The 13,411-nt window shown below is 37.6% G+C and overlaps 1 protein-coding gene across 1 annotated transcript; it reads right to left on the minus strand.

Moving 5' to 3' along the window:
• Positions 1-242: 242 nt before the first annotated feature.
• LOC140235999 (meiosis 1 arrest protein-like) lies at positions 243-12,876 on the minus strand. Its single transcript, XM_072315985.1, has 12 exons — positions 12,684-12,876; positions 11,493-11,650; positions 10,099-10,281; positions 9,333-9,446; positions 8,596-8,755; positions 7,791-7,880; positions 7,201-7,286; positions 6,363-6,497; positions 5,332-5,445; positions 4,219-4,458; positions 3,355-3,486; positions 243-2,350 (listed from the first exon to the last, which is right to left on the minus strand). The coding sequence occupies exons 1-12, from the start codon at positions 12,730-12,732 to the stop codon at positions 2,165-2,167; spliced, it is 1,647 nt and encodes a 548-aa protein (XP_072172086.1). The 5' UTR covers positions 12,733-12,876; the 3' UTR covers positions 243-2,164.
• Between the last annotated feature and the right edge of the window lie 535 nt (positions 12,877-13,411).

The following is a 13,411-nucleotide window of genomic DNA, read 5'->3' on the forward strand; positions in this document are numbered from 1 at the left end:
CATATACACTTTGTTTGACCGATAGCATATCACATTTCACTACGCCAAGGTACATTTTGATAGTAAAACTTTGTTTTAGGGGAAAATATGTTGAGAAAATGGAAAAAAAAAATTGCATAATCTATTATGCAAATGAGATGCGTGTTTTATTTTAATACTTGAAGTTGGTTCTTGTATCTCTTTATCAGACTAGGAATCGTGAACCGGTCGTGATACAATGATAACTATCATCAGAATTATGATTCAGATTCATATAATTTATTGCGGCGATGCGTTGTAGAATCTAGAATCTTGCCAGTTATGTATCCTCTTGTATACCAATTTGTATAGATATTTGCATAAGTGTCATTCAACTCTTATGAATTGATTGATTGCAGGACTTGATTGGACTCTGACGACACCACGTACTTTTTGTTTGCCCGATAACTTGTTAAAATGATTAAAAACAGAAGTGATAGGGCTACTATGCATATGCGGTAATGCATTGCTGTATCAGCGGCAACTCCTAATTTGCATATTTCACTTCTTAATTTGCATATTATAAGTGATAGTTATGAACAATAACGACTTAGCTATTGTCTCCGCACCTTAATTTCTAAAATTATTACTATTTCTGCATGTCTATGGAGATTTCATGAAAATTAGATCATCGAAATACCTTAAAAAGCGATGAATTGGCGGCCATTTTGTTTATGCAAATTAGATGCTCTTAGACTCAAAATTCCGCTTGGGAACCGGAATTTTTGGATTCAGCGTACTCGAATTATACAAAATGGACCGGTTCCCAACTTTTACTAAAAAATGCCTCTAACAGTCATATTTTCTCCAAATCCCACTAGACTATAACAGAAGAAAAATAAAAGCCTAATAGAAGCAATATTGGGAGCACAAACTGGATCAAACTGCTAGTTGCTAGTATAAATTATGGATATCTATTGGCGAAATCCATCGCTGATACCCCACATGCTGAAATGGGTATTCCATATCCCTCACACGTTACACACTGGCCCACGACGTGAATATCTTGTGGGCAGGTAAGTAACCCCATCATGCTTGTACACAGCTCAGTGTTGAGAGATGGTGTATTACAAATACCACACATTGTTAGATAATTTACACCAATTACATTATGTACTAAACTTTACATCTTTGTAATACCTTTAGTGGTATTTTGCCTTGAATAAAGAGATTTAAAATTACATAACATGGAGCACCTGACACTTAGGAAGTTCAGAATAAACCAAATGGCAGATAGAAAGCAATACCCAATGTGTACATGCAGCCACGCAGATGAATAATACTGTAGATTTTGTAGGGCATATTTCAATATCACCATGACATAGAATTATCAAAGTCATGACTTACTGCTCCGTGAATTGAGTTCCAGACAAAACAGGCTTTGTTGTCCTTTATCCAATTCATATAGGTCCTATATCTTTAAGATATCATTTCTGCTAAAAGTTATGTAAAATTTCTTGCAATTCTGCACAGAAAAAAAAAAACACAAAATATATTAGAAGAGAATAAATTAATATAATATTGAAAGTTGTCTATTTTGCTATCATGCACATTTTGATAATGGCAGTGTTTGGTATCTATAAAGACGAAAAGGCGTCAGTGATTACAATTAAGGTACCATCCACCACTGATAGGGGTTAGCTGTGAACAGGATAGATGACAGTGTACTTCTCGAGATACTGTGCCTACACTAGCAAAAGGGTTAAAACACACAAAACCTACGGATATTTCCACATGTACAGTCTGTACCTGCAATCTTTGTGAACACACCTTTCATTTCAATCTGTTCTCATCTTATAAATACGCATTTTTAATTGACACTCTGGCTTACATGCACTAGCAGCTATTGCTAGGTCATGGATGCTTTGGAGCCAACTTTCGGCTGTCAGTAACAGCTTATATTCTTGAAGTATGTATATGCATGCTATTCATTCAAGCAGACATTTCTATTGTAGAGGCTTGTGAATATCAACGATTTCATTTTTGCTTGCTATAGCCATTCTGTCGCACATAATGACTTCTCAATATTGACCACTTTGCATCTCTGGTCAAGCAAGAGTCATGTTTCGGTTGCCCCATCAGGCCACAGGGCAAGTGCCATAGAGTGCAGTTCTAGCAGTCCTGGTCTGTCGTTGTGACGCTGTCTTCAGTACTCGAAGTCGTAGACACTGCTCTCCATGGGTATGGTGCAGAAGCGTTTGGAGCTCGGGCCGGCCGGTGACCGAACGAGGTTCGTGGCCGTCTGGAAGCCATGCTGGGTTGGTGGAGGGCCTCTGGTGGGGCCCCGTCCCCTCCCTCTCCCCCTTCCCATTGGTGTGTAGCTAAAGGCAGGCTGGTAGAAACATAAGAAACATGAAGAAAGAACAATGGTATTATGTTACCGTACATTTACATGGATTGAATGCACGTAATAAGGTGAAACACCACCTCATGACCCTAATTGCAAAATTAAGGGAGATTGGTAGAAAAGACATCTCATATAACTATCTACATGTAAATGTAAAGACATCACAGTTTAATGATGGGACAGCTAGCTTTTTGTCTAAATGTCAGTGTTTTAAAACTTTCTAAGATTTAAAAAAAAAACTTGTTTTGCTTTTCTTCTTTTTGAGAGTAATTCTTTATATTACAATATTTTTTAGATCAGGCCTATTCATGGGTTTGAAGGTTTACTCTCTTGCAATGTTGGTGGTACCTAAATTTGCACAACTGATTTTTGCCAAACTTTGTTGAAAATGGCAGCCCCTGCTTCTTTAACATGTTGTTGGTAGGGGTGTTTGGTTAAAAACTGAAGCAGGTTATGTGTTATTAGAAAACTTGTATGAGATTGCAATTTTACAAGATTCTATCCAGAACTCAAGTCTTAAAAACCACTTGTCTGTGCTTTGATGTTGAATATATCTTTCTTTCTTTTTTATTTGGAGTACTACTTTTCTAGTTTTTCATAAGGTATATCAAAGAAGCTTTCATTTTGGGACATATTGTTCATACTACTACAACACTTGGTTGCAGAGTAATATAATGCCTTTAAACTGCTAAATATGCATTTGATTCTCCACTAACAAGTTGTACCACAGTTTATTAAAGATTAAAATGAATTTTGTTGTCCAAAACTGCTATGTTTAGTACCAATTTGCTGAGTTTGATTAGTTCCAGCTAACCTTTTTATTCAGTATATTTTAGCCAAGTCAAGTTTATTTGAACAAAATAAACAGTTCTGAGGAAAACTAAGCCCAGGATTTGAAGATCTTAAAGACAACGTCACACACAGAGTCCTGCAGAGATCATCATAATAACTGAAGACAGTAAGTGTTGATCTCTCATCTCTAAACCCACCTGAGCAGGTTGTGGTGCGCGTGATCGTCTGGGCTGCCTCGTCGATGTTGTGCTCCTGGTCAGCAAGCTGACGAGACTTGGGGTCAGATTAGACTTGGCTAGGAGAGGGTTGAATTTCTCTGAGATCTCAAGCTATCGAATATTAATTTAAAGAAGAAAATATAACTTGTTTATTTTGTTTAATTACATTTTGCTGCTGATTTTACGAAATGTTCTTTATCTTTTTAGTAACTTCACAAATTAATCTCTCTTCGCTTTAAGAGAGGTTGTACAATGTAGGAAGAGGATTCTGCATTCGGCAATAACTCAAATAACTCTAGATGAACTAAGTTTGCTACTCCTCAAAACCCATTCTCTTCTCAGGCAGTTGAATTCACATTCACGTTTATCTATGTATCTTTTTAAAGCAAAGATATACTGTACGAGATTTTGGTTAGGTTTAGATTATACAGACAATACAGAAGACATACAGAAATTAATGGCAGCATAATTATGTTTCAGTTTGTGTTTCAGTTAACCTTACTTCAACACAGCTGCTTACTTAAAGCAGAGACTGTTACCCAATTAATTTGTGAAATTCAAAAGCACAATAAAAAATTATATTCTAATTTCCCCCTTTGCATGAAACTACAGAGTAACGTTTGCAAGACTCTCTCGGTCACATGTGTTTCACATGAAAAGATCACAATCACAGAAGCAAAGTGCACAAAGTTTTTTTGTTTGTTTGTTTCTTTCCTCATTTTTCATCTGATTGTTTAATCAAACAAAATTAAGAAATCAGAATCTGAAATAATATTGCAAACTATCAGTGGTTTAAAGAAACAAACAAACAAACAAAAATCTTGAGGTCTTTCCTGACATCACCTGGTCCAGGTATTCTGTGACCATGGCGACCGCATCAGAAACCGGTTTCTCTGCCACAGGCTGGAAGTCACCTGGAAGCATCAGCTCGCTGGTAGCAACTGGCTTGATCAGCAGAGAGAGAGCCAGGGAAGGGAAGATGAGGAAGTGTCCCCTGGGCTTGGGGATGGCTGACAGGCTGCTAGCGGAGTAAGGATAGTTGGTCACCTCGTTGGGGTCAAGACGAGTCAATAAGGCCACTTCCTACAAGAGAGAGATACAGATACAAAGACCACAACAGAATCACACAGAGACGGAAAAGGCAGAGATAGAGTGAGAAATAGAGAAAGAAACAGGCAGACAGAGGGAGAGAGAGAAAAAAAAAATGCCACTGAGGATAACTGCCATGATTTTTTTTTTCTAATAAAGAAAGAGGTTATGAAGTACAGTATTACAACAGAATTATCATTCTTATTGAGATCATGGTGATGCAATCTAGCATCAGACAAGAGGAAAATGTAGTTTGAGGCAGGCTTCTACTTTCCAGTGCTAAGCCCAGGGGGATATAGAAAAGAATGAGAAACAAAATAATACAAAACAAGTACCACCATCAGATAAAACATGGGAAGAAAATATGAAGGCATACATGGGTCAATACACATGAAACAGAAAAGTCTTGATGGCAAAAATACCATTTCAGTTTAAAGAGACTGTCCAGTAGTGGTTGAGGTGAGGATTCAGCTTGTAACGTTTTGTAAGGTATTTAGAAACCACTCTAAGAATGTTTAAAGAGCATGCAATTTTAAAGGGAGTCAAAAGTTTGATGAAAATCGCTTTTGAAATGAGTAAGATATCTAAAAACAAGGTAAAACAAAGATATCCTAATAAAAGCAGTGACCTGTCAATTTGATTAGGATTGCTGTTTTGGATACCTCATCAACTTCAAGGCCAATTTTCATCAAATAAATGTTGCATCCTTCTTAAAATTACATGCTCTTTAATATTTCATGCGAGATTTCTCATTATCTCACCAAAAATGATATAAACCTGAATCGTCACCTAAACCAGTACTGTGCAGTCTCTTTAAAGCTAGAATCCCAGAGTCATACAGTAGATGCAGAGAGACTGTTACAGCACCTTTTCATGGAGTAGGTGGCAGAGGGCATGGAAGTTTTGCTGGTTGGCGTCTAATTCCTCCCAGTCCAACTTCCAACAGGATGTTGCTCGAGCTATGGCCGGCTGACCAAAGATCTGACCATCATGAGAAATGCATGGTCAAAAAAGTGATAGTTTTGACAATAAATGTTGTTGTAGTGAGCTTGGCTTTAAATTGCTAAGTGCAGCTACAAAAAAAAAAAGTGCAATGAGCATGAGGAAATGGAAAAAGAAAGGGGAAGAAGGAGACGAGAAGTAGAATAGAGAAGATTGAGAGTTCATCTAGAAAGACAAGGAATGTTTAGATTTATTCAAGAACAAATTAAAACATGATAAAAGGAACAAGAGACATGACTAACACTATACCAGAATAAAGAACTATTGAGTTAAAAGGAACCAAACTTATACAAGGTGGAATGAAATACTTCAAAATGACAGTGGACAGAAGCAGACAAGTGTCAAGTTGAAACCTGCCATACTTTCATTCTTTCATTTATTTTTTCCATCTCCAACAGAACTTGTAAATACGATTTTTTTTCCAGATAAGATATAAATACATATATATGTCAATATTACATATCAAATATAATAAATTACATTTATGGCTATACAAAAGAAAAACAGGACAAAGAACATTCTGAAGTTTAGCAGATGCAGGAGATGGAGAGATACTTTTGCATTGAGTCTTAAAGCCTTAATCCTCTTTTGTTTTGAAATGAATTGCCAAATTGTCTGTTTAAAACTTAGCCCAATCCCTCCCCCCCCCCACACACACACATATATTTTCTATCAAAATGCATAAAACATGCTAGATTGAAAGAGGATTGTCCTATAATTTAAAGGAGTAACAGACCATAATTATTTTTCTTGTTTTCTTTTTCATTTTCCACACAAAAGCAGTGAACTTGACTGAGGTGTTGAACCAAAAAAAGTGTGTGTGTGTGCGTGCATGTGTGTGTGTTGGTGTGTATGTGTGTGTGTGTGTGTGTGTGTGTGTGTGTATAAACACTCACCACAGAATCGCACACCCCACTGATCTTGACCATCTGAATGACCCGCAGCCTCTTAACCGGCACTGTCTGGGTGGTGGAGGATGACCCTTGTGTTGGAGGCTTGCTGTGAACAGGACTCGGAGCAGTGGTCAGCTGCTGCAATGGTGAGGGGAGTACGACCATTGGTAACACAATTTCACTTCATGTCATTTCATTTCATTTACGTTTCTGCATGTTTGTACAGACAAAAACAAAAATAATCTTATTACACAACGAAACTGTTCATACCAATATTTAATTCAAGGGAATAATTTTGATTTTTATTTGTAATACAAAAATTGTCAAAATACAGTCTTATCATACTTGTCATAACCAAAATGAGCGGCTGAAATCATATTTCCCTGTGGTGATATGAGTGCAATACAAATGCATGCAATATCTGAATTAAATGTTTGATTTTAGATGGAGAGGTCATCGATTTGATTTTTTTTTTTTAATTAAGAAGATGGTAACACATCTAGTACTGAACAATTCAGGCAAGCCAGTAAATATCTTAAACTGTTCTCAGAGTGGTTTCTAGATGAGACTCAGTTGTTACTTTGACTTGTGCAAAAGAAAGCATTTTTCTATAAAGTTTAGGTAAGGTGCTCATGAAAAACTTAAAAGGTGTTGGTAGTGGAGAGTAGGGGCACTTCCTGAGGGAGATCTAGCATTCATTATTTAAGAAACTTTCCTCTCAATGTGAATTACATACTTGTAGAAAGATTAAATGGCATCCCTCAAATTATGATTAGCTTGTAGAGATTATGAACATCAAGATATACATGCAAAGATCGGCTGATAATTTAGGACAACTTACAAACTGAGCTTGGAAGGGAAGGAGGGTGGGACTGATCAATCGCTCCTGTAGGTCACATTTCAACACAAGTTTACTTGAGGTCACACCTATGTAAAAGCAAGGCAAGAAAGTCATAAGTATCATCAAGATATCTACTCAACATTGTGACACAAGTTTTTGATGTGCAACCAACTGAATGAGTGCTGCGGGTTTCATAAGGTCTTGAAAACACTCTGTGTTCTCCTAAGGGCACAGTATATACTTTGAATGTATATTGCATTGAACATGAAATGAACATAAACTTAAATGTACACTGCACAAATTATATGAAGCCCCACGAGTGGATGCAAACATGACACATGTCATTACAAGGACATCATTGATATTTTCATTGTGTGGTAGCAAAAACAACAGTGTCATAATATAGTACAACAGGCTAATGAATTATGTATCACACATTTAGGCTAGGGACAATTTACAAGAATCAAAATCGAAAGAGATTAATACAAGCTATTAAATACTAACTGCAGATTTCCATTTCTTGTCATTGTTATTGTTGTCAAGTCCCTCCCCACCCATTAAGCACTTGACACTTTCTTATCTGTGCTTACCAGCACCTGGAAACAAGATGTGCAGATGTTCTTTATCCGTGCTGTAATCGTGAAACCAGGAAGTGAAGAAATTCTGGAAACTCAACTCATCTGGCAGTGTCAAAATCAGGAGAGGATCACAATACATCATCATTCAAAGTAATGCACATGGGCAAACCAGAAACACTGTGAAGATTATTATGTAGAAAGGAAAGTTTGGACTAAGATTCCCTCTGTCCTATGTCTTTTTGCAAATTAATGAACCCCCCAGCAACAAGATGGGAAATGAAAGTTTCTGAAAATGTTAAAACAGAATTCAGTCTATAATTTGATCTTTTGTTTTCCTATCATATCAATACATTAACCAGTGTCTGAAACTGACTTATATAATACAAAACAAAACCACGTCTAGACTCAATCCCACTTTTGATGTTAACATTTTTTTTTTCAAATAACTGAATGATTCATGCTACAAGAAGACTTTTGCTATCATAAAAACATACCAGTTGACAGCGACTTACCCTGATCATCTATGTTTTGTTTCAATAGAATTACAAAAAGCTTTATTGTGGGCCTTTTTATTTTCTTTTGATAACTTCTGGCACCCACATTTCTGCTAGAAATGTCTTAGATTGAAATGAAATATTGATAGAACGTCACGCTAAATGATACACCACAACCCAAACCTGGATGTTGCTGTATGTCCTTCATCTGCATCGATTAGTACATTACTTGCCACAATGAATTCCAGTAAATTAAGAATTGGAAGTCTGCAAAATATAATCATTACAACAGAAGTGTAAAGTGATGTCTTTGATACACCAACCTGGTTCAATGGCGATTACTTCCAGAACACCGGAGCTGAGCAGGTTCTCGCCCGACGTCGAGGATGACGTTGTGGTGGACGAACTCTGCTGGCTGGAGACAGGGTCTTCATCAGCTAAGACTACACTCTCTGGGCTGAACACACTCAGTACCTGGATTCTCTGAGGATAATAATATCATATGGAAAGATTTACATCTCTTTGCTGGCCAATGAATGACTCTTAATCCTCTCAAAGGTAATGCTTTGGTTACAAAACATTATTTCAAGGAGGACTGGCTTATTTTTATTCCAGTAAATAGTTACAAAAATGATATATTTTGGTGTGTGTGTGTGTAATTTGGTCGATGTCAAGGCAAATCATAACATTTTAAAAGTCTTGCAAAGTCCCTTTGCTGAAACGTAAGTTTTAACTGAATATCATACAACTAAACACAACATTGTAAAACACTTAAGTTTGGACTTTGACTTTCTGACCTTTCACACAGTTTATCTTATCAAGCAAAATCTAATCATGTTAATGGCTGAGTGGAATAGGTATCATTTGACGTTACATTACCTCAGTATTTTTACTGTTGTGTTGAATCATTTCATTGGACGAATGGGAAGTTACTATAGTGGTACTTTTTTTCCTCGCTTTTCTTCAACCCCTTCACCCTGATTTATAAGACAGTAACACAGGGACAATTTGTAGAATAGAATAACAGCATACACACAAGCACAAGGTAGAATTAACTCACTCTTAGACACTCAAGGTCCACTTCCCCCATGACCTTTTCCAGCTGCCGAGACACGAAGGCGCCCTGTTGGCTTGTGACGATGATGACCTCCAGCTGGGCATTGAAACTAGTTGTCTGCATTCCAAATCAAAAAGATACAACTACAGTTAGGGACTTATTTTGGTAACAATTTGACTTGTAGTGTTAGGTCTGATCCTACTTTCTTTTTTTTTTTCTTTCAATAATATTACTGAAGCAAAAATACCTTATTGCATCTAAAGGTGGATTGGTAAGTTTTGAATAGAGGCATTTCCTGACTCTCTGTCCCTTTTTATGAACACTTATGCCACTCCTATGACTACAGTACTTGCAAATCCCTTTTGTAATCAGTAGTTGAGTAAGGACATTTTACATCAGCTTGATTTTTTTATTCTCTCATGCCTCTTAAAGTGACTATAATATCACGTGTATATCAAACATGTTGCTTGAACCGCTGTCTTAACCCAGTGAGGATGAGTTCCTGGTATACTCGGGCAAGTGTGTACGGGAAATGCATGTTGTAGCAAAATCAGCCCATCCTCAACAGGTTAAATGGAATTGCACACCCATTATGCATTATTAATAGTCACAAGAATTAATTCTTTCAAGGATTTAACAAAATACCATGGGTAAGAAATAACCACCACAAAATATCACACTTAGACTATCCCTATTGGGTATATTATGTCTATACTGATATGTGACGACAGATTGCTATATCATCAGATGAGATCAGATCTATCGCTACCTGTCTGAGAGTTTGTGACTGGCGCTTGAACTGAGCCACTGCGTCCTGCAGTGCTTGTGGGAGGTGGTTCCTGCTACCAGATTCTGTCACAGCTGTGGCCTGCTTCTGGTAGGACCTCAGCTCCTGAAGAGCATTCTGCAGGCGTGGAAAGTTGCCTCGAACATGCTGCAGTGGAAAGAGGTTCTGGAGAAAGATGATATAAATGACAGAATGGTTTGATGGGACTCACAATGCAAAGCTCAAATTTCATTGCATTTGCTGGAATAAAGCATCTGTAAAGTCCAGTTCTGGTAATTAAACCATCCCTTTATGGAGCATTGCAGTTCATAGGCGGCGGCGTGTTAACAGGCTGGGGATAAAAACGTGTGGAGAAGAAGTTGGACGGACTACTCAAAAACAAATAAAAAAAAAATCTATTTGCATCATTTCAAATTGAGAGAAATCATCACGACACAGCATTCATTTAGAATCTTATGCTAAGCAGCCTGCTTTTGTTTACGCCATGCAGTATAAGTTCAAGTGTTAGTATGCTATTAAAATAATGCTGAACACATTTCTTTTGAAATTTGACAATACTTTTGTCTCTACTACAGTGTAGTATCTTCATGAAGTTTTACACAATGATGCTTACAAAGGCAAGCTAAACTACTTGTCTACTATTGTATCAACAGATAAGGTCCATCTCTACATGATAAACATACATTAAAAAGAAATGGAAACCTACCACCACCATTCCACAAAAAGTATTTAATATGAATGATGCTAATGATGTCACTAAACAAACAATTCTTCATATAAATTCACTCGGGCATGAACAAGGAATTTTATGGTCCCACACAACTTCCCAAAGCATCAGCAGTTCACCTTACAGAATAAAAGAAGAATTCTTACAGTGTACTGTAGTGTAAGTCTACTCGTTAATTCACAATATAGCAAGATGTTCACATCTACTGTTGATGACAAATCTATCATATTGTCATTCTTGTTAAATCTGAAATTTGACAAGGAGGAGGGGGGGGGGATATTTCAAATGCAGGAATTTTATATGTCTCATACGTATGTATGCATTCATAGAGGGAGATGAGTGTCTTCTGTTCCAGTGTTCACAAAAGTAGGAATTATTCTTTCCTGAAAAAAAAAGAAAAAGAAATGAAGCATATCCCACTTTTCAGGAACAAATATATGGCAGGTAATCTAGGGATCAATAAACATTCTTGAAAGTTTTGTGAATTTTGTCAGGCAAAGTTTGATGAAGCAAAACCAGTGCTGGTAAATTTTTTGGCACAAGATGGCAACCACAAAACAGTAATGTTATGTAGGCCTATGTAGTTTGATTGGCTCAGAAAGGCCTGAATTAAAAAAAAAAAGTCAACATCTTAGTCTTAGATTCTTACCTCGGAGTGAGCCCCAAGTGCAAAGAGACCAAAGAATGGAACCCTACACGGTCCTGTCATGGAGCAGACCAGAGACAGTGTGTGTTCCAGGACCTGGTACAGAGTCTGGCAGATCTCGGCACTAAAAGGTGGTGAATAGTCAACCAGGACAATCCGGGCTACATACAAAGGAAAGGAAAGAAGAAAGAACCAAACATCTGTGTAAAAACCTCTTGATACTTACAGACTCGCATGTCTCATATTTAAAAGATCTAGACCTGTCTACCTGGTAACTAACTGTTTAACGGTTAGTGTTAGACCGCTAACGCCGAAAGGTTAACGTTAGAATCTAGTTTCTTTTCTAGATTGCATAACACATAAGTTACAACCTGCATAACACATAGGGGCCTAGGTTACAACATGTCCTAGGCTAGACCACACCTTTAAGAAATTTGAAATTATCCATCTCCTGCTGCACTTTCTTGAGACTGGTCCAGCATTCCTTTTTTAATGTTAGTTATGAAATTTTAATTAGGCCTAGACTCTATGCCTAGGGCCTAGATCTACTAGGCCTACATCTAACTGTTAACTGAATAAATAACAAATAGGAAACCTAGTATTGGAAGGCCTAGCTGTAAGAGTCTAGGCAACCCCCCCCCCCCATCACGTGTTAGTTCTAACGTTAGTTTAGGCCTAGGCCTAACTATACACAGCCCAGTCGCTGTACATGGTACGTCGGCATAGCGTAACAGTGTCTGGTCGGGCTAGCCTAGGCCCTATATAGTATAGCGTTCTAATCTAGACGGATCTAGACTAGTAGGCAACCCCTACAATTCTCTATGCTCAGTCTAGTCTAACCATGGCTCTCATCCAACCATACTAAGTTAACAGTATAAGGCCTACTCTCGTAGCACAATCTGGCTCCTTTTAGTCCAAGGCCTAGGCCCTAAGTAATATTACGCGTACAAACGACCACTTAACGTGCTGTTAGATTTTTACGTAGGCCTAGGCTTAGGCACCTATGGCCTAGGACCTACTGCCAATTGCAGTTGAGATCTAATGTTAGTTCCTAACACTTCACTTGTTTACTGCGCTACATAAAAGAGCGAAACAAACATAACGTTACAATTACTTTTTAGTTCTAACGTTAGAAGGCGAAGCAGTGGGTGAAATGAGTTTTTTTTTTTTTTTGGAAAGAACATTCTGTCTTACCAGGCTGTCTTGTGAACACAGAGCGCACCATCTGATTTTGTTTATCCATTCTGTTTCAGGTAGGACCTAGACCTAACGTTAGGCCCCTACGGAAGACCAATTAAGTCGAATTTCTGTTTCCATGAAAGGCCTCAACTTGATAGCTAATTAGAAACTGCGAGACAAGGACGGACAGTTCAGGTTCTGCTCGTGAATCTCCCAGGTTCAACGACAAAATCATTTAGGTGTCTACTGTACTTTTGATGGATGCCTTTTAGGCCTACCAGCAGTCAACAGCAACATGCATTTTGATACAACTCGCATCTCAGCTCTGCATGCTCACCACATAATACACACAAATCAAATACAGCTGCTGTACTTAGTAGGCCCAAAACCACTATTTCGGCACAATTGGACAATCGCAAAACGCAAAAATTAAAGTTTTTAGAATAGGTTTCATTTTTATACCAATCCATGACACAAATATTCAAGTTTGTAGTTGAAAAATATGAACACACAATCTTGCTTTATTTTTGTGGTGTGATAATTTCTTTCATAGGGCGTAGATTTCATCATGTAACATACGTTACCAATGTCATTCTATTTCAAATGCTTTAAGATTGGTGACTACAGTCTATGATTGAGATAATTATGCGTCAGATGTGAAGTATACCATCGGCTGCCATGTTTGTAAATGCTGCCTGCAGATGGGAAGGATGGCAAATGACCTGTATGCTATACTGAACACA

This window comes from Diadema setosum, chromosome 12, assembly GCF_964275005.1.
Source record: "Diadema setosum chromosome 12, eeDiaSeto1, whole genome shotgun sequence".
Classification (NCBI taxonomy): domain Eukaryota; kingdom Metazoa; phylum Echinodermata; class Echinoidea; order Diadematoida; family Diadematidae; genus Diadema; species Diadema setosum.

Coding starts and splice junctions, on each gene's coding strand:
- LOC140235999 (XM_072315985.1), bottom strand. CDS start 12,732: ATGGATAAACAAAATCAGATGGTGCGCTCTGTGTTCACAAGACAGCCT. Junction 9,447..10,098: donor AGTCACAAACTCTCAGACAG/GTAGCGATAGAT, acceptor TTTGGAATGCAG/ACAACTAGTTTCAATGCCCA. Junction 7,881..8,595: donor AGTAATCGCCATTGAACCAG/GTTGGTGTATCA, acceptor TGACACTGCCAG/ATGAGTTGAGTTTCCAGAAT.